Below are 21,127 nucleotides of genomic sequence, written 5' to 3' on the forward strand. Positions count from 1 at the left end.
GTAGGAGTTGTGAGTCGCTTTCTAGCGAATCCAGGAAAGGAGCATTGGAAAGCAGTTAAGTGGATCCTACGCTATCTACGAGGCACAACGAAGAAGTGTCTATGTTTTGGCAATGGAAAATTGGAGCTGAACGGTTACACCGATGCAGATTGGGCTGGTGATAAAGATTCAAGGAAATCAACATCAGGCTTTGTTACTACCTTTGCAGGGGGAGCTGTTTCCTGGCAATCGAAACTACAAAAGTGTGTTGCCTTATCCACCACGGAAGCAGAATACATCGCAGCAACGGAAGCATGCAAGGAGATGCTATGGATGAAGAATTTCTTGCTTGAGTTAGGAGTAAAACAAGAAAAGTACAACATGCTATGTGACAACCAAAGTGCTATTCACCTAGCAAAGAATCCAACATTTCACTCTCGCTCGAAGCACATCGACATTCGGCATCATTGGATTCGAGAAGTTCTTGAAGAGAAGCTTCTACATCTCAACAAGGTACACACCGATGAAAACTGGTCAGACTTTATGACCAAGGTATTACCGATCAAGAAGTTTGAAGATTGCTGCAAAGGCACGTGGATGACAACGGTTTCGGGCTAAATCGGGAAGGGGGAGATTTTTTGGGTTTTCCCTCATTAGCCCAAGAAGAATAACTAATCAAGTTATAACCCAAGAGCCCAAGAAGAAGAGATATGTAGAGAAAAATGGAGAAGGATGAAGAAGTGTGTAGAAGAAGAGAGAAAGTTATGGAGTTAGATATTTTGAAATAAATAATAATTTAGAGAAATCTAGAACTTGTTGGAGTGTGCTCCTCCACTTGTATAAATAGGAGTGTTTGGCACCATTTGTAATCATCCCACATCAAGAAAACAAAGAGAGAAAACATTTGTAAGAGAGAGTTCTCAAAACAAAATCTTTGTAAACCCTTTCCAAAATTATAAAGAGTCTTCTTCTTAAATCTTTTAGTTGTCTAATCCCATCTTCATCTCATCGATATTGGGTAATTTTCCCAACAACTTCTATATTATATGTATTGGAGATCAAATTATTTCTGTCTTTTCAACAGACAACTTCCCAGTTTGTAAGTGGAACCATCACATCAACATCATACTCACTTTGATCACCATCATGTCCCGGTGGAGTGTATAGGGAACCCTCTAAGCCACACTATAATGGAAAGATCATCGTGAACCCTGACCTACAAAATGGTTCACAGGACTGGTCACAATACGGAGGTGCCAAAGTCGATTTCACAGAATTTGAAGGCAATAAGGTTGTTATTGTACGAGGGAAGGGTTTATTTGAAAAAGGGTCTTCTCTACACTTTCTCTGATATATATAAATTCAAATTTGTGATCTTGGTTCACACACTACAAGAAAACATCATCAGCTCCGACTACAACTAGCGATGACTTATTTCATCAGAAAGGCTGTGACGGGATTGCGAAGACTTTCAGCATATTCTTGGAACTTTCCGATGGTTCATTTTTCTTGTGTTTTCTCGGAGTATCTTGTCTGTATAATGTCGGGAATATTTTTTCTTCTGACAAACCGGATCTGTCTTCTGACAAACATGATTTGTCGAAAGATTCTCGATAGTTTTCTTGGTAGTTTATCGGTACAATTAATTTTCCGAGGATGGATTTATTCTTGATAAGGCCTCGAAACAGTGGAGGGAGAGTCATTGGAATTCTCTCGCTAGAACTTTTCTCGCTAATTTGTCTGAAAGTTAAATTGATTATGTTTGTCGGTAATTTCTTGTACATGAAATCATCTTTTCCGCCTATAAATTTCAGTCTCTGGGATCTCCTGGTTAAAATATCATCAAATGGTTTCATGAGAAGAAACGAAGAAACAGATAATCTCCCCTTCTCGGTACGTCCCTGATGCCATCATCAGTCCCCATACCTAAACATGATTTATAGCAGTCACATTATCTCTTCTTACTAAATTTTCAACCCTTCTCTCCTTTCTAATCCGGCCAAGCTAACAATTTCTTCTCTCCTTTTAACGATAGCTGCTGTTTGATGATTTATGTCTTAGACCGTTTATGTTTTAGTTTATATTAATTTTTCTCTACTCGACTATTGTGTTGTTGTAGTATATATATATGTCTACGTGGTGATGTATCTCATTTATACTGGTTTGTCTTTCATCAACTTTTGTGTTCTAATATTTTAACCGTTATGTTCTTCAGTCAAATAGTGTGTTTTTTTGGTTTATATGTTATAATTACTAACCGTACTCTCTAAACGTTGCAAGATGTGTGTGGTGCATGCAACATGAGGAAGATCATGGCACGGACGCATGGTTTCGCAGAACAAGAAGACGCCTTGTGAAACGACGAGACACAACTTTCTAGCCAGCCTATAGGTAGAGATCGATAAAGTCCCCATTCTAGATACACTACCGAATCCTCCACTATTTGTGATGCTATACGAGTTTGTAAAATATGATATTTCTAAAGTTTATTTTATAAAGGAAGGGTTTATTTGGGAAAAGTAATTTCTGATTTATGTTTCTTTACATTTGAAATATCAAAAAGAAAACGCTATGTAAATGGAAACAGATAAACTGACAAATGAGAATTCTTATTTACATGGTCATGCGAAGAGCGAGAGCGTAACCGCTGAGATTTGGGTGGAAAGCGTCTCGTTGCAACCATTCACACAAGAAGAGTGGACCCCTCACTACGAGCAGAGGCTTAACATGATGAGGAAAGGATCCGTGAGGATCAGAGCCGTAAACAGCGCCGGTGAGCCAATAACAAACGCAACCATCTCCATCGTACAGAACAGACTAGGGCTCTCATTCGGGTGTGCGGTGGAAAGTAACATACTTGAGGACAAGAATTCCAAAACTGGTTCACTAAGACATTCACCGTGACAGCTTTGGGGAACACAATGAAATGGTACATCACAGAGGCAAAGAGGATTACTCAACACAGTGGCGGAGGGAGAATTTTTTTTTACGAGGGTCAAACTGATGATACAAATATTTTTACAAGGGTAATAAGCTAACTTCATTATACATTTCCACAAGATATACATGCAATTTTTATTTTCAAAATTTCACATGGGTTATATGACCCATGATTATATACTTTCTCCGCCACTGACTCAACTGTTTACGCATGGTAAGAATGTGTCTTTTTATCATTAATTTTTTAGGTTTTGAATTTTTTTTTATTTTTATCTATAGATATGTTTTTCATTTTAAAAACTGTATAGATTTTGAAAGAATTCTCAAAATATCATGATAAATATTTTTTCTTAAAATTTGTAGAAGTTTTTAAGGGCCAGTTTTTAATTTGTTATTGTTTAGTTCATTTTCTTATCTATTTTATATGCATTTAAAGTAATATTTAATTACTTTAATAATATTAAATATTTACAAACAATTAATATAAGTAGCATTTGGTGATGAACTATTATAATTATGATAAATCTTTGCGACTATTGGAAATGGTAAACATTAATTGGCCATGAACTATTACAACTTTTGGTATTAACTTTAATATCTTTTTAACTAAACATCGTAATGTTTGGTTGTTAACTATTACAACATTTAACTCTTTCTCTATATAAGGAGTTGTGGCTATTGGTAAATCATAATTAAATATAAATAAGTACTGTAGATAAATTGATATATAGAGATCCACTTTTTCAATTAAACATCAACACACAAGAAACTTTATTTGTTATTCATGTATTTTAGCCAAAAGCAGGAATGAGAATTCGATAGTCTTATCTTACAAAGACATCTAAAAGCAGGAATGAGAATTCGATAGTCTTATCTTACAAAGAGATGTCATGTAGCCCATGGCTTGAAAATAAGGTCAAATATTTTTTTCAAAAATGATCATGTGTGCGATTCAATCATTATCCAAATTCATAATTCATACATGGGCTACATGATATCACTTTTCAAATAAAACTTACGTTTTTTCATGTTTTCTAGCTGTGGAAATATGGTTATTTTTGTAAATATAATATTAGTTTATTTTTATTAGTGTTAATAATGATATATGAGTTATTTCATTATTCAAGAAAACTTACCATAAACATATATTTATATAAATGAAATTTTCTATATTTACATCTTTAGTTAATATATATGCAACTACTATATTTGTTATATAAAGTTTAAAAATATTGTTAAAAGGTCCAGAAAATGTTATTCTAATTAAAAAATGCCCATAGGTATTATTTCAGCTAAAAAAAACTTACAAACTTTAATGATTTATAAACAGCAAAAAAAAAAAAAAAATCCTAAAACATGCCTTCTAAAATTTGAAGCCCTAAGCCACCGCTGCACTGGCTTATGCCGTTGGCCGGCCCTGACAGCTGGGAAATCTTTTTCTATGACATTGTATCCTCAATGGGCTACTATTAGCATATTATCAGATAAAATAGTGAGGTTAGGGACCTTTCATTTACTGGTTTAGTGATTTTTATTAATCTAAGAAGAGAAAAATTTCTAAAATCTTCATCTATGGAATGGAAACAACGTATGGAAAATGGTCATTAAGTAAAAAAAAATCTAGTGAAATCTGGGTCTGATAAACTAAACCCCCTTAAGAGCATTTTTATTTTTAGGTCTTTTAGGTTAGGTCTCTTAGTATAATATAAGATACGATCTCTTAGCTTTTAACTAAAAAAACTAAGAGCGTCTCTTAAATAAGAGATATAAGAGACGTCTCTTAGCTTTTTTTAGTTAAAAGCTAAGAGACGAGACCTGCAATAAACATGCTCTAATCAGACTTAATTTTATTAACCCAATAAAAAACATAGGCTTGGAATCATGTGAAAGAAAGCCCAGTAATTAACCAAGGTCTAAGGCTCATTTCCGTTGCCCTACAATAAAATTAAACCTCAAAAACAGATTCACAAGTTTCGTTTCGCCGCCACTCAGGTTTCGTTTCGCCGCCACTCAGGTTCGTCCTCTCTCTCTTTCACCTTCATCTCAACTTCAATGGTTTTCTGGGTATTGCATAACGTCGTTAACTGATTATTGGGTATAGCAGGTTTTGTGGAAAGGATCTGCTATAGGAAATGGGAGTACACGTGTAAACGGAGCTGAGGAGAGTGTTATTAATCGACGAGGACACGTGTAGAGCATTGAACGAGCAGTTGAGAAGTTTGTTACGAAGATTAACGGAGGAGAATCAGAATCAAGAATAAAAGGAGGAGAAGAAGATCATTTTGTATTCATTCAAAAAGTGTGTGTAATTTCTATTCGTCTTTCTCTGTGTAAACATTTGGACTTATCCTTTCGAAGCTCTTGAGTTGTTTCTACGTGTATACTCTTGGCTTTGGTGAGGTCGATTCTTTGTATATTCATTGGATCGAGTTTTACAATCTATATTGAAGCGTACGTTTTACTGTTACAGGATCTCACTTTCAGTAATGTCGCCTGAGATCTCAGACTTTGATGAAGAACACGGTGGCGCGTGACCCCGACGGAACGATTGTGAGCCGATTTGAAGCTTTAGAAAAAGCGATCGAGCTGCAAAATGAGCGTCACGCGAAGATCGACGAGAATATGAGAGAGATGATCGAAACATTCATGCTAATGACGAGCAACAATCCGATGAATGCTTCGACGAGTGAGACGCAACCGAATGATCAATATCGCCGGCATCGTAACGGTCATCATTACAATTACAACGGTATGACGCGACTCGCGAAAGTTGATTTTCCGCGATTCAACGGCGATAATGTGAAGGAATGGATGTTTAAGGTTGAAGAATTCTTTGGGATTGATAATACTCCGGTTGAGCTGAAAGTTCGATTAGCAGCGATACACTTCGATCAAACGGCGGCGGCGTGGCATCAATCACTGGCACAATCAGAACAAGACGCGTATGTAATTGAAGATTGGGAACAATACAAAATCTTGTTGAAGGAACGATTTGAGGATGTGCTTGATTATCCAATTGCAGAGCTGAAAAGACTGCAAGAGACTGCAGGCATCAGTGATTATCACGCTAGATTTGAGCTCATACGCAATAGAGTTAAGCTGAGTGAGAGCTATCTGGTCAGTGTGTATCTAGCGGGTTTGAACACTGATACACAGATGCACGTTAGGATGTTTCAACCCAAATCTGTGCGTGAATGCTTGATGTTGGGACGCCTCTATGAAACAGCTCACCCACGCAAGACGTCTCAGAGTTGGAAGTCAAACAATCCTAATACTAAAAAAGGCATCTTACCTCAACAGAAACCATTTGAGACTAAGAAGTATGTGGTTGAGGGTAACGACAAATCCAAGGAGCTGGTGAGACAACCACAGAAGTTCCTTTCTCAGGAAGAAATGAGTGATAGGAGAGCAAAGGGATTGTGCTATTACTGTGATGAGAAGTACACTCCAGGACACTATTTGAAGCACAAAAAGACTCAGCTATGCTCGATGGAGATTGATGATGATGAAGAGTTTTTTGAGGCAGATGATGGTGTTACAAGGGAGGTAACTGAGGGTGATATAGCACACATATCAGTCAGTGCGGTTGCGGGGATTACATAGAATTATAGAACGGTGAAGGTCCGAGGAGTTCATGGGAAACAGATTCTTTATATTCTTATCGATTCTGGATCAACGCATAATTTCATGGACCCTGAGATTGCTGAGAAACTACAATGTGTTGTGAAACCACCGAAGATGACTCGTGTAGCAGTGGCTGATGGTGGGAAGTTAATGGTGAAAGGAAGTGTAGACCAGTTCGAGTGGACGTTTCAAAACTCAACATTTACATAAGATATGATGATTATTCCTTTAGGAAACTGTGATATGGTACTCGGAGTGCAATGGCTATCTATATTGGGACCCATTACTTGGGACTTTATGAAGCTGGAGATGCAATTTCGGTATCTAAATAAACGAGTAGTCTTACATGGGATCAAAGAGACATGTGTGAAGGAGGTGAAAGCTGCAAAGTTAAAAACTCAAACTGAGAATGCTAACATATCGATGATCTATGTTCAGCAAAAAAAGGAAGAAGAAGAACCAGGGATTTACTCTATTGCTGTTGGTGATGATAAGACGGAATGTCCTGGCCTAGAAGAGTTGTTGCAGTCTTACGCAGATATATTTGCGGAACCAAAGGAGCTTCCTCCTCACAGAGAGAAGCATGATCATCAAATACCACTTTTGGAGGGGTCTAATCCGGTGAATCAGAGACCATACCGATACGCAGTGTATCAGAAGACTGAAGTAGATAACATGGTGCAGAGTCTACTTGATGCAGGGACTATTCAAACGAGTTCTAGCCCTTATGCTACTCCAGTGGTCTTGGTCAAAAAGAGAGATAATTCTTGGCGTTTGTGTGTGGATTATCGAGGTTTTAACAATATGACTATCAAAGACCGCTTTCCAATACCATTGATTGAAGACTTGATGGATGAACTTGGAGGTTCACTGATATACTCGAAGATTGACTTGCGAGCAGGCTATCATCAAGTGAGAATGCATCCTCAAGATGTCCACAAAACAGCTTTCAAAACTCACAGTGGCCATTATGAGTATTTGGTGATGCCATTTGGCTTAACCAATGCTCCTGCAACTTTTCAACAGCTGATGAACTCGATTTTCAAGCCATTTCTAAGGAATTTTGTCCTTGTCCTCATATTCTTTGACGACATACTTATCTATAGCAGCTCAGTTGATCAGCATGTTCATCACTTGCAACAAGTCTTTGACTTAATGAGGAAGCATAGCTCGTATGCAAAGAGGAGCAAATGTGATTTTGCGACGACAAGGGTGAAGTATCTTGGTCACTTTATTGAAGCTCGAGGTGTGTCTACAGATCCAAACAAAATCAAGGCGGTAAAAGAGGGGCCAATACCTGCTACATTGAAGCAGTTGAGAGGGTTCCTTGGCTTGGCAGGGTATTATAGAAAATTTGTAAAAACTTTGGAGCAATTGCGAGGCCTTTAAAAATATTGACAAAGAATGAGGCGTTTACATGGCAAGAGGAGGCTCAAAAGGCATTTGAAGAATTGAAGTTTACTCTGTGTAATGCTCCGGTGCTTGCATTACCAGACTTTACGAAGCAGTTTGTAGTAGAAACTGATGCATGTGGAAGTGGAATAGGAGCTGTCTTGATGCAGGAAGGTCGTCCTTTGTCTTATATAAGTCGCCATTTGAAGGGTAAACAACTCCATCTCTCCATTTATGAGAAAGAGTTGTTGGCTGTAGTGTTTGCTGTTCAAAAATGGAGACAATACCTACTCCATGGTCACTTTATCATTCGCACTGATCAAAGGAGCTTGAAGTATCTCCTTCAACAACGCCTCAACACACCAATTCAGCAACAATGGTTGCCTAAACTGCTGGAGTTTGATTATGAAATACAGTATAGGCAAGGGAAGGATAATGTGGCAGCTGATGCCTTGTCCAGAGTGGAGGGCTCTGAGGTGTTGAGTATGGCAATTTCAGTGACGGAATGTGACTTGATGAAGCAGATTCAGAACAGTTATGAGACTGATATTCGAATTAAGGAGTTGAGTGAAGGTTTGAAGAAAATACCTGATATGAAGAAGCATTTTACCTGGAAACAGAACACATTGAGAAGGAAGAGTAAACTAGTTATTCCGGATAATCTGGAGCTGAGGAAGATAATACTGGAGTGGTTGCATAAGTCTAGTAGTGGAGGTCACTCTGGTCGTGATGCCACACATCAGAGGGTTAAGAGCTTATTCTATTGGAAGGGAATGAGCAAGGACATTCAACAATTCATTCGCAGTTGCTCAACTTGTCAACAATGCAAGCATGAGACAGTAGCTTCTCCTGGTCTGATCCAACCATTACCAATACCAACAGCTATTTGGTCTGATATCTCCATGGATTTCATTGAGATATGAAGAAGAAGTATCCGAACTTTGAACCTTGTGGTCAAGGTTCTCTTGGAGGGGAGGATTTGCTATAGGAAATGAGAGTACATGTGTAAACGGAGCTGAGGAGAGTGTTATTAATCGACGAGGACACGTGGAGAGCATTGAACGAGCAGTTGAGAAGTTTGTTACAAAGATTAACGGAGGAGAATCAGAATCAAGAATAAAAGGAGGAGAAGAAGATCATTTTGTATTCATTCGAAAAGTGTGTGTAATTTCTATTCGTATTTCTCTGTGTAAACATTTGGACTTATCCTTTCGAAGCTCTTGAGTTGTTTCTACGTGTATACTCTTGGCTTTGGTGAGGTCGATTCTTTGTATATTCATTGGATCGAGTTTTACAATCTATATTGAAGCGTACGTTTTACTGTTACAGGATCTCACTTTCAGTAATGTCGCCAGCTAAAGGTACGAACTTTCCACTGATACCTCATCTGTTTTTGAAATCTTTGTGGAACTGTGTATGTATAATCCAGTTTCATGTAAAGATTCTGCCTTCGAAGCTTTCTTGATTGATTCATTTCTATTTATTTTTATTTTTGCAGTTGATGTCACTAAGAAGAAGGATGACCCAAAGGCTAAGGCTTTGAAAGCTGCGAAAGCTGTGAAGTCAGGCCAAACCATTAAGAAGAAGGCGAAGAAGATCAGGACAAAGGTGACATTCCACAGGCCAAAGACATTGACGAAGGCTAGAGACCCAAAGTACCCACGCATCAGTGCAACTCCAAGGAACAAGTTGGACCATTACGGAATCCTCAAGTACCCACTCACCACCGAGTCCGCAATGAAGAAGATTGAAGACAACAACACCTTGGTATTCATTGTTGACATCCATGCAGACAAGAAGAAGATCAAAAATGATGTCAAGAAGATGCATGACATTCAGACCAAGAAAGTCAACACTCTCATTAGGTACACATTTGAAAGCAAATATTTCTCTCTTGAGTTTGATGATATAAACATGAATGGATGAATGAATGGTTTTGTTTCAGGCCTGATGGAACAAAGAAGGCCTACGTGAGATTGACTCCTGATTATGATGCTTTGGATGTGGCTAACAAAATCGGGATCATCTAATCTTCTTGGAGTTTTCTTCTTCAGTAGTCTTAGTTTTGTCCAATCTCTCTCTTTTTTTTGTGCTTTATCGTTGGACTCGAATATATGTTTTGGTATTACTATTGCATTATAGTTTTCTGCACCTATAAGCCCTATTTGCTACAGAATTAACCGTTGTTGTATAGTTTTTTGTGGTCTCTCTGAAGAATCATTGACCATAGTTACCATCATCAACTCTGGTCCATGTTAGCGTAAACCTTTACAGAAATGTGGTTGCATGAAACAGACTCGCAATCCGTTTTTTGCTGCTAAAGAATCATGTGGTACCTCTTCCTCCACTATTCTCCATCCATTAAGGACAACAATGTTATCAACGTAGCCGCGCTATGCGCTATTTTATGATAAAGTTGGGAAATGAAATTTCATTTTTTCCTAAATACGACTATTTGCACATTTACAACGGATGAAATAGTAGAGGAACCATATTTTGGCCGACTAGTTTCTCCTACGTGTTTATGCAAATGATCCCATACTCGGTTTCCAAAAACAACTACATATATGTTATCAAGATATCTGTATTGATTCCTGATTCTCAAGTTGTTCTAGAACATAATGATACATAATGTATGACTTATCAAATTGCCTAATGAAAATAAAAGACTGGACCTTAAAAATCAAAAGTTTTAAACAAAGTAGAAAGGGAAACCAAACTCAAAAAGGCTAATGACACTACAAGAAATTGTTCAATTTGCGACCACTTAATCAGAAAGAAATTGGTCAGAAACAAGCATTTTGTCCCATTTCTCACCACTTATAGTCGTCAAAAATACTCCGTCAGAAATCGCATTTGGTCAGGAAGTGGTCAATAATTATTGACCATATAAATGGTCAGTAATTTCGTCAGAATTATCGTCATAAACTGGTCACAACAATGTTGACGATTTTGTGACGTGTTTCTAACCCTTTTTATATGATGAATTGGTGACCACTCTGTGACCATTTGTTTTGATTACTTTTTGACCGGCTTGTGACAATTTATTATTGACAAACTTTTGACCACTTATTTTCTAACGACATTCTAACCATCTATTAGTGTTTTTTTATTAATCAACAAAATTGTATTTAATATAAATAAATGACAAAATCAAATATTTTTATAATTAAAATCTAAATAATAGCGTTCGAAATAGTTTTAGCAAAATACTTAAATAAAGGCTGAATAAGTTGTTTCTTGTAGTTAACAAACAAGTTACAATTGGTCATTACTAAAGTTTTAACCACAAAACAGAAGCATGATAACTACAAAACAGAAGCATGGTAACTAATACATAATTATTCTTGAGTGGCATGTTCATTTTCATCTAGCAATTATGGAAATTTGCTAACAACCTTATGTGCCAAGTTTTGCAGATACTTTATCACTTTACCTTGGTCCACTTTGTCATTCTCCAAAGCCGCAATCTTCTCATTTGCCATAGCAATCTTCTCATCTGCCAAAGCAATCTTCTCGCTTGCAATACGTAATTGCTCATCTTAGTCTAAATTAGGCATGAATCTAGCTGAAGAATGTGGTTGTCCTAGCTCTGGTAGTGTTCCAAACCCAAAACGGTGACCCTTAATTATAGGAGTTTCCTGTAAAAAGATACATATAATGAAAGAACAGAAAAAAAATAATAACTATAGAAACAACAATTGACTCACCCTTAAAACGAGAGTGTTGATCTCTGCTTGGGTAAGATGGTTTGTCTCAGTTGACCTACCTTGAGTTAGCTGATCATTTATCTTCTCTTTGACAGTCTCCACAATCTGCTTCACCTTCTTGTCACAAATGCCACCAGTCTTTCGATTTCTATGAGCATCCTCAAGGAATGCTAGCATGCCAGGCTCTTCCCCTCCATTTTCAATGATCTTACCAAGATGAAAATGAAAAATTAACTGACAATTATAGTTAGCCAAAAATATGTTTAACATTGTAATTATAATTTACCATTTCTTCTCTATGAGTGTCTTGAAAGATGTTGCCCTTGTGTTGTGTATTGCGATGCCGTAACCACCGCGTTCGCTTTTCCTGTTGGTAGAGTTTCTTGAAGATTTTGCTTCAACCTTTTCATCCTGCCACATCAAAACGTAACCCTCCCAAGCTTTTTCTAATACCCAATCAGGAGGATCTTTGTTCAACTTCCATTTATCTTTCCACGCACACAAGTTGCTTGAGAAAGATTTCTGAGCCTTTTTCTCATAAGCAACCTTTACGGTTTCAGTAATGCTTCGTTCCCAATCAAATTGTTGCTGGAAAGTAGTGAGAAATTATTATTAATGAGAAAAAAACTAGTTTAGAGTGAAAAAATGCATTACCGCAAATGCTCTGAACCAACACGTTTTCACATCACGAGGTAGATGATTATACGTAGGATACGCTCTTGGTAGGTCAGATTTCATCATCTTTAATATTGCTTTAGAAATTTTTCCTTTATCATATTTAAACCTATAAAAATAAATAAATCTTATCTCAATGAAAGAGGTTTGCAATACTTAAACCTAAGTCACCCCAAACCAACAAATTATATAATAGAAATATTTACCAAGTAGCTCTTCCACGCCGCAAGGGGTCGAGTACAGTGAGGCTCTCTCGTCCAGGAGCCCCCAAAAGATCATCCACTGTCATATGAGGGGTGGGCGCTGCAGCTGGTGTAGTCGAAGTTGATGGTATGTTCGTGACGTTGATATTAGCCTGGTTTAGTTGAGAGTAATAAGTCTCAAAGCCTTGAAAGGAATCAACATAAATTGGTGTTCCATCACTTAACGGATTTTGTTGAAGAAACTGCAGAAATTGCTCTCGAGTAGGCATCCTCTGAGAATCAGCGCCGTTGAGATGAGAAGAAGTTAAGAAAAAGTGTGAATTAGGTTAAAGACAATTTGACTTTATTGACTAACTACACGACATCGTTTCTAATATTGTTTAATTTTTGTTAGATTTTGTGAACTAAAGTGGACTTCCACGATCTGCTTTTTAATAAAGCATGTAACATATGTTTTTATTAGTGGAACATAAGTTCTTATTTAAATTGGACCAGTGACCAGGCCAAAAACAAAACAAAAAAAGACATGTTAGATACGAACATGAAGCTTCCACGCCGTCTTGTAAACCGATCTGATGTCGCCCACCCTCTTTTCTCAGCTCATCATGTAACCAAAACAATTATTCTGAATCAGACGAATATTCTGAAGAAGCCGAATCAGAGTATTCTTCAAATTCGCCAAGCTCTTCTTCAGAAATCTCCAATATATTATCCATTGTTGCTTCTTCAAAATCCACCAAAGGTGTTGGTTCTACCGATTGATCAATCGAACCTGGAAAATCAACTGAGTTTTGTTGTAACGGGTCTTTCTCTGATATTCCACACACTCTGCCTCTTGGAATAATAAGTGTGACTGTTATCCATGGATCTCTTTTGTATTTAATGCGAGGATAGTGAATGTAGCTCACTTGATCCGCATGTGATCCAAGGATGAAAGGATCATATTTGTTGAGTCTCTTTGATGAATTAACTTCAGTCACACCAAATTTGGTATGCCTTACACCAATCCCTGATTGTTAGTTGTACCAATCGCATAAGAACAATATGCATTTCAAATTTATGGTACCAGAATATTGAACTTCCAAGACTTCCTTAAGAACACCATAGTATGAAATGTCTCCATCTGTATTGAACCGGTTCACCAAGTTTTGCTTCCTTAGGAAGGTGAATTGCTAGATGTTCCATAACATCAAAGAAAGATGGTGGGAAAATCTTCTCAAGATTGCAAAGAATAATTGGTATGTCAGATTTCAGTTGTCGAATTCCCTCAGGGGTTAGTGATCTTGTGCAAAGGTCTCGAAAAATGCACTTATCCCTGCAATCACAAGCAAATACAGAAATATATAGTAATTAGTATGTATAAAAAAGCTTAGGATATTCATCAAATGAAAAAAAAAAAATTTACCAGCAATAACTTCATGAACTTCTTTGGGTAGAAGCCCTGCAAATGCAAATGGAAGAAGGCGTTGCATGAAAACATGACAATCATGACTTTTTATCCCAGATAATCGTTCCTCTTGACTATCAACACAATTTCTTAGATTTGAAGCATATCCATCAGGGAATTTAACGCTAGACAATATCCACTGAAAAAACTCTTCCTTTGCAGATGCATTCAATCTGAACTTAGGAGTAGGACCTTTTCCGTTGGCCATAATATGTAGCTCATCTCGTGCACATATACTAGGCAAGTCTAATCTGGACTTTAAGTTATCCTTTGTCTTCCCTTGGACATTTAAAACTGTGTTCATGATGTTATCGAAAAAATTCTTCTCAATATGCATGACATCTAAGTTGTGCCTTAGCAAATGAGTTTCCCAATATGGCAAATCCCAAAAAATACTTTTTTTGTGCCAGATATGATACCCACCACAACCATCGACTGGGACATGCCCATTTCCACCGCATTCCGCAGTTGTATCTGCCCCAAAATCTTGAAGTTGCCTCAATAAATATCGACCATCTAACTCTGGTGGTGGGGCATCATGGACAACTTTTCCCTTCGTAAATAATGTCTTGCTCTGACGATAAGGATGCGAACTAGGTAGAAACCGCCTATGACAATCAAACCAACACGTCTTTCGTCCATTTTTTAACTGAAATGCATCAGTACTATCCTGACAATATGGACATGATAACCTTCCATGTGTTGTCCATCCAGATAACATTCCATATGCTAGAAAATCACTGATGGTCCACATAAGCATTGCATGCATCTTGAAATTTTGTCGGCATGAAATATCAAATGCTTCTACACCATTAGCCCATAACTCTTGCAACTCACAAATCAGTGGCTGTAAGAACACATCAAGAGATCGTTTCGGATGTTCTGGACCAGGAATAAGTATGGTGAGAAATAGAAACTCTCGTTTCATGCACAACGAAGGGGGTAAATTGTAAGGTGTGACAATTACAGGCCACAATGAATATTGTCTTCCATGTTTTCCAAATGGGTTAAAACCATCAGTGCATGGTCCTGGGTAGACATTCCTACTCTCTGATGCAAACCCCTCATAAAGTGACTGAATGTGCTTCCATGCCTTTGTATCTGAGGGATGCACAATATCTCCTCCGCTTGAGTGCTCCTTATGCCATCTCATAGCACTTGCTGTGCGTTCAGATTGATATAGCCTTTTAAGCCTATCTGCTAACGGCAAATACCACATACGCTTATAAGGAACTCGGGCTCTTCCACTGGTGACCTTAAACCGAGGTTTCCCACAAAATCGGCATGACAAGTGGTTTGCATCTGCTTTCCAATAGATCATATAATTGTCGATGCAAACATCGATCACTTGAAATGGCAAATCTAGACCGGAAACAAGTTTATCTACCTCTTCGTACGAAGCTGGACACATATTATCTTCTGGTAAATATTCTTTCACAAAATTAGCAACTGAATCGACACAATCTTCTGCCAGATTAAAATCTGACTTTATGGCCATCATCCTAGTTGCAGCCGACAAAGGAGAATGACCACTTTTACAACCCTCATATATTGGATGTTTAGCTGCATCCAACATATCAAAAAATCTCCTCGCTTCTAAATTTGGTTCCTCAACCCTATCTCCGTCTTCCATAAATGAGGAGATATTTTCACGAAATGCATCGTTTACCATTTCTATTGTATCCCTAGATTCTACCACCATTCTAGATTCCTCTATACTAACCGGCACATATTCACTAGTACTAGGTATATTTCCTATATCAACTTCTCCATGTAAATACCATATTTTATAATTAGAAGTAAATCCACATTGATACAAATGATTCCATACTTTTTCTATGGGAATAAATTTACTATTATCACAACGAATACAACGACAAAACATCTTACCTCCTCTCAAAGTAATATCTTGGTTTCCGGCAAATCGCATAAATTCTTTAAGCCCTTCCGCAAACTCCTTTGAAATCTGTCCATTGGAATCCCATTGATTGTTCATCCAAGAACGAAAATTAGAAATATTTGAAGACATTTTCAGTGTGTTCCTTTCGTAGTTTCTGTGAATCGCCTACAATGAGGTACAATATTTATATAGAGATCGTGTGTTGAACGGCTAGTTTGTAAACGTACGCAAAAATCAAAAATTTTATCATTTTTTGACCACTATCTAAACGGCCACAAACGGCTAATTTTGAAAACAAGTGCGACGACTTTTTGATCAAATGCTGACCACGTTTCTGACCATATTTTAATTGTCAATATTTGGTCACAATGTTTTGACCATTTTCTAATCATCTCTTTTCGTCGTTAATTACTGACCACTTTATGTCCACATCTTTTACTCCTCATTAAATTGTCGGTTTGTGGTCACAAATCGTTTTGATCAATTAAAGGGGTCATAATTTTGGTCAAAAAATATAATGTTTTCTTGTAGTGTGAACTGTGAAGACAAAGGTGAAGGCATAAGAGATTCAAGTTGATACAGCAGAAAGGTGAGTTTGTTTAAGCTCTCATGTTGTGTTCTTATGTTTAAGTTGATTGTGTCTTCTTCAATGTTTGCCTTATTTTTTTTTTTAATATGAGCTTTTTGGTCGGCTCCCGATTTTATTTGCATAAAAACATTCAAGCTTTTAAGTATTTGCCTAGCAAAAGAATTAGCTTTCTTAAAACTTATGTGATCAAAGTTTACTTGGATGAACACAATTCAGACAATCTAAGAGATGATACAGTATATATATACCTTAAATAGTGATATATTTGCAGTGTAGTATGACAGGAGTAAAAAAATTATTTAGCATAACAAATAAAGGAACAATATATTATATTGAGATGTATGAACTAACTTATAAGAATGAGCTCATAATTTAATTTAAAAAAATAGATATACTTGATATTAAACGACAATATCATAACATGATTATTTTATTTTTCATGCAGAACATAATTAAAAGAAAAAGGAAACTCTAATAGATTTCCTTTTATTTGTTAGTAAAACTATTTTGGTTGTGAAGTTGTAATAAAGCTTAGCAATATTGATCACAATAACATTTAAGATCATCGCTAGCTAGACTACCAATAACAGTTAAAAACATTATGCACATTTTTTTTCTTAAAAGCTGCCACTCACGTCGTATTTGGGTCACCAAAGCATGTTCCAGTACGCCAGTGGTTAAGCTTTCTGCATATCCTCCTCTTTTGAGCCTCCATCTCTATTATTTTACATGAAAAGATTTTAATAAACGGTTGAAAACGTCTATGTAATCTTTCTCATAATTGTAATATCATTAATAAATCAGCGTTAAAAAAAACAGTTGAAAACGTAACAAAATTACAAATAAATTAAACTTTGGTTTAGGAGGATTCTTGAACCCGTTTTAATTGCAAAAATGTATGTTCGTAACCAATAAAAAGAAAAAAAGAAATGTTGATACATTACCTGGAACTTGGTTCAAAACGAGGAACATGATAACACAAGAAAAAAAAAGTAACTTAGCAGATTATGTTTGTTTTGTTGTATTAATAATTGATCCAAAGCATAACTTATAACTTACTCTTAGTTTTAGCCTAGGATATATAATAAGACACATGGCAAAAAATAGTTTATTAAAAATAGTATATCTTACGATACTAAAAGGGGAATATGAAGCCATCTGAGCTATGCCACGTCGGATCGGAAAATCAGCTAGTAGAAAGCTTCCAAATCGCCACATCATTCTTTTGTTACTCGAAAATCAATTCACGTGAGTTCAATATATAAATAAGCCATGACCTGTTCTTAACCAGCTCAAACTTCTTTACAAACACTCTGCGTCTTAAGCCGTCTCCGACTCGTCATATTCACGATCATCGTTTCCGACTTCTGCAATCCAACGTTTATGTGGAGTTATCACCACCACCCAGTCACACTCATTCAATTTTGTTGTTGATACCTATCTTAATAAAGATATTTTATCCTTTCATCTCCCTTTCTTTCTCCTTTGATATAAACACTACATCAAAGCTTTCATCAAACAACGATCTACGACCTCCATACACCAAATTGCATTACAAAGTCGAAGGCCTTAGATCTTCAATGAAACTCTGATGCTGTGTTATTATTTGTTTCGGTCCAATCCCATCTATGTGGATTAATTTGTCACCCAAGAAGATTCAATAACGCTTGGAAGTTCGTCTTGGATTGCTCTTCCTCCTCTGGTATGTATCTCCTGCAATCCAGTTTCTCTAAAAATGTTTGCTTTTAAAAAATGTTCTTTCTCTATTGTGCATGTGTAATAGATGACGAAGTTTCCAGGTTTAGGTCATTTAGCTAACGATCACGTCACAGAGATCAATGACTATATTTCAGTTAATTGAACCTTTCTTACGTTATTAACAGATCCACTGATGGTTAACACTTCTGAAGGGCAAGTGGAAGGTCTACGGCTGTTTACCTAAATGTCCCTCAGAGACGCCTTCTAAAATTATGACCTGTTCATAAGAAGCCATAAAAAACAAATATATTTGACAATCAAGCAAGAGAAAGCACAGTAAAAAATTCTCTACAACCCACACAAATTATTACCTGATCCTGCCACTTACAGTCACTTCCAGTGAGTTTTTCAATGTCTGGACTTATAACATTATAGTGAGCTTAGCTTGGGCTCACTCAAATGAAAAAAAAATATATATGTGTTTGAATTGTTTTGTTGATGTCGTAGTGATTCCTATTATAACTTTTTTGATATTGAGATTGTTTTGTGATTGTGTTTGTCTCTGAGACACAAAGCTAACATTTTAGGAATTTGAACATATTTAGAAAGAAAGCAGTTGGGAGCAATAATAGCGATATCAACAACCTGGATGGTTTAATTGGTTTGCGGGGAGGTTTATGGAAGAGGGAAATAGAGAATGAGCTAGATCACCGGAGCTTGAGGATCGGAATCTTTTAGTTACCCCATCTGTCCTGAAAATGTGATTGCAGCGTCAGTGGTGGTGAAATTTTCTATGAAGAATGCAGGCCATGGAAACATGTCTTACACGTCGTCACTAATCTTGGGGCGATGCAGGTTATGTTGACGCTGAATGATTATAATGGATCTCATGTAGAAAGGTAAGCTTTGGAGGACTATATGTTTTAGAACTCTTCGTGTGTGCCTATGTGAAGCCACTGGAGTCTCCTAATCTTCAGAATTTCTTTCTTGAGAACAAGCTTGAGAATGCACCGAAGGATACCCTGAATATGAAGTTTAGAAATTCACAATATTTTCCTATTGAAGCACTTGACATTCTCTTTACCTGATATGTACCTGAAGCTGCATAGGATACTTCTCTTGGACGATGATGTAGTTGTGCATAAGGATTTAATGGGGCATTGGGAGATTGATATGAACAGGAAAGTGAATGGGGGCTGTAGAGACTTATGCCGGTTTGTTCCATTGGTATGCTCAGTACATGAACTTCTCGCATCCTTTGATTAAGAGAAGTTAAATCTGACAGCATGCGCATAGGCTTATGGAATGAACTTCTCTGATCCTGATGCTTGGAGAATAGAGAAGCGCACAGAAGAATACCACTATAGTCAAAAACTGCAGCCGACAAGAAACTGCTTCTTTGTGTGTTATTGGCTTTGTTGTGTGTTTTATGAACTGGCCACGTGCTCATTGTTATACCTTTTTGTTAGTCTTTTCGTAATGATTTAAACAGCTTGAAAGGGGACAGCTTCTGAAGGCGGATCCATACTTGGGGTTAAGAGAAGCAAACTCACTTTCCCTACTGAATCATAATTTTCTGAGTCTCTCTTAGTTTTACAGTTACAATATTAGGCTGTTGAGAATGATTAAAGCATTACGAGATCTTCACTTCTTCCTATATATGATAATATGTTGCGTTCTGTTTCATTAGAAGTACAGTTCCCAAACCAAATTAAGTCTGAAAGATTGTAAAAATAACAGATGTGTTTATGGCTTTTGATTATGCTCATTAAATCGGATTACAATTTTTTTTTTAATTGTTACCTCCTGTCTATTAACATACCATTAGATTTGTCCATAGTTTATTTATAATGTTATACCAAATAAGTTTGTGTAAATATCAATTTATGTTAGAGAATCACTAATCAATGCATTTTGAGAATGCTTAAATTTAATAGAAAATTTCTGATTTGCTTCTAGCTATTCCAACTCCATCTTAAGTTGTTTAATAATTAACTTAAGAGTCTAGAATAATAATGGAAACTAGAGATTGATCCAAGCGGATATTGATTTTCACATTTTTATATATTGATACTTATTTTCCATAAATAATGATATATATTTTAGAAGAGTCGTAATATAACTAATTGTATTCAAAAGATCTCGACCAAATCGGGTAATATGGTTATTTTTGTTCCAAATATCCGAACCCGTTTCAGATACATTTGTTATCTAGATATTTTTAGGTTCCTATACACGAGAACCAAACTCATCCATACCCAAACTCATCCAGGCCCAAAGGACTCAACTCAAAATCCACACATAAATTTATAATGTTCAAGCGGAGCCTAATTTAAAAAAAAATGATATCCAGAAAAAACAACATGTACCTAAATGGATCCAATATTCATGCTTAACTTATTTTATAAAATAATAAAAAGACTCTTTCAATGTGTTTGACTAAATTAAGTAAAATATACATAATATTTTATTTAGTAAAATAATTATATGGAGTGAAAAATTAAGTGAAAATAAATGTAATACATTTTTTATTATTTTGATTTTAAGTTATTATTTTATATACAAAACATGTTTTTGAATTATGTTTCTGGCTACGTAATTTTCCATCGATTGAAACTAAAATAATATTTTTTAGTAAAACAAACTAAATTGAACGTTTAACCATATGCAAAACTTAATTATTTTTCATTTTATATTTTATAATTGGCGCAAAGTTAATGTTGATTAACTAATAAATAAAAAACTGCACTATTATTATTATGGTAATATAATTAATGATGTGATGTATTGTTAAGATAATATAATTAATGAAATTGTTAAACTGAATGAAATATGAAAATATAATTAATGTAATTATATTAATGAAATTACTAAAATGACACTACGTTTCTTTTTTCAAACAATTTTCATTTATACTGCTATCCATGTTTCCAAACAATTTTCATTTATACTACTATGCATGTTTCCAAA

The 21,127-nt window shown here is 36.2% G+C and overlaps 1 protein-coding gene and 1 pseudogene across 1 annotated transcript; one reads left to right on the forward strand and one right to left on the reverse strand.

Annotated features, from left to right (window-relative positions):
• Positions 1 to 9,280: 9,280 nt before the first annotated feature.
• Positions 9,281 to 9,965, forward strand: LOC106299336 (60S ribosomal protein L23a-2-like). The gene is made up of 3 exons (XM_013735443.1): positions 9,281 to 9,296; positions 9,434 to 9,800; positions 9,881 to 9,965. Exons 1-3 carry the CDS (start codon positions 9,281 to 9,283, stop codon positions 9,963 to 9,965), a joined length of 468 nt encoding a protein of 155 aa, XP_013590897.1.
• Positions 9,966 to 13,143: 3,178 nt separating this feature from the next.
• The window catches only part of LOC106297682, an 11,014-nt pseudogene continuing 3,030 nt past the window's right edge, over positions 13,144 to 21,127 (reverse strand).

This window comes from Brassica oleracea, chromosome C6, assembly GCF_000695525.1.
Source record: "Brassica oleracea var. oleracea cultivar TO1000 chromosome C6, BOL, whole genome shotgun sequence".
Taxonomy (NCBI): Eukaryota; Viridiplantae; Streptophyta; class Magnoliopsida; order Brassicales; family Brassicaceae; genus Brassica; species Brassica oleracea.

Coding starts and splice junctions, on each gene's coding strand:
- LOC106299336 (XM_013735443.1), top strand. Junction 9,801..9,880: donor AAAGTCAACACTCTCATTAG/GTACACATTTGA, acceptor GTTTTGTTTCAG/GCCTGATGGAACAAAGAAGG.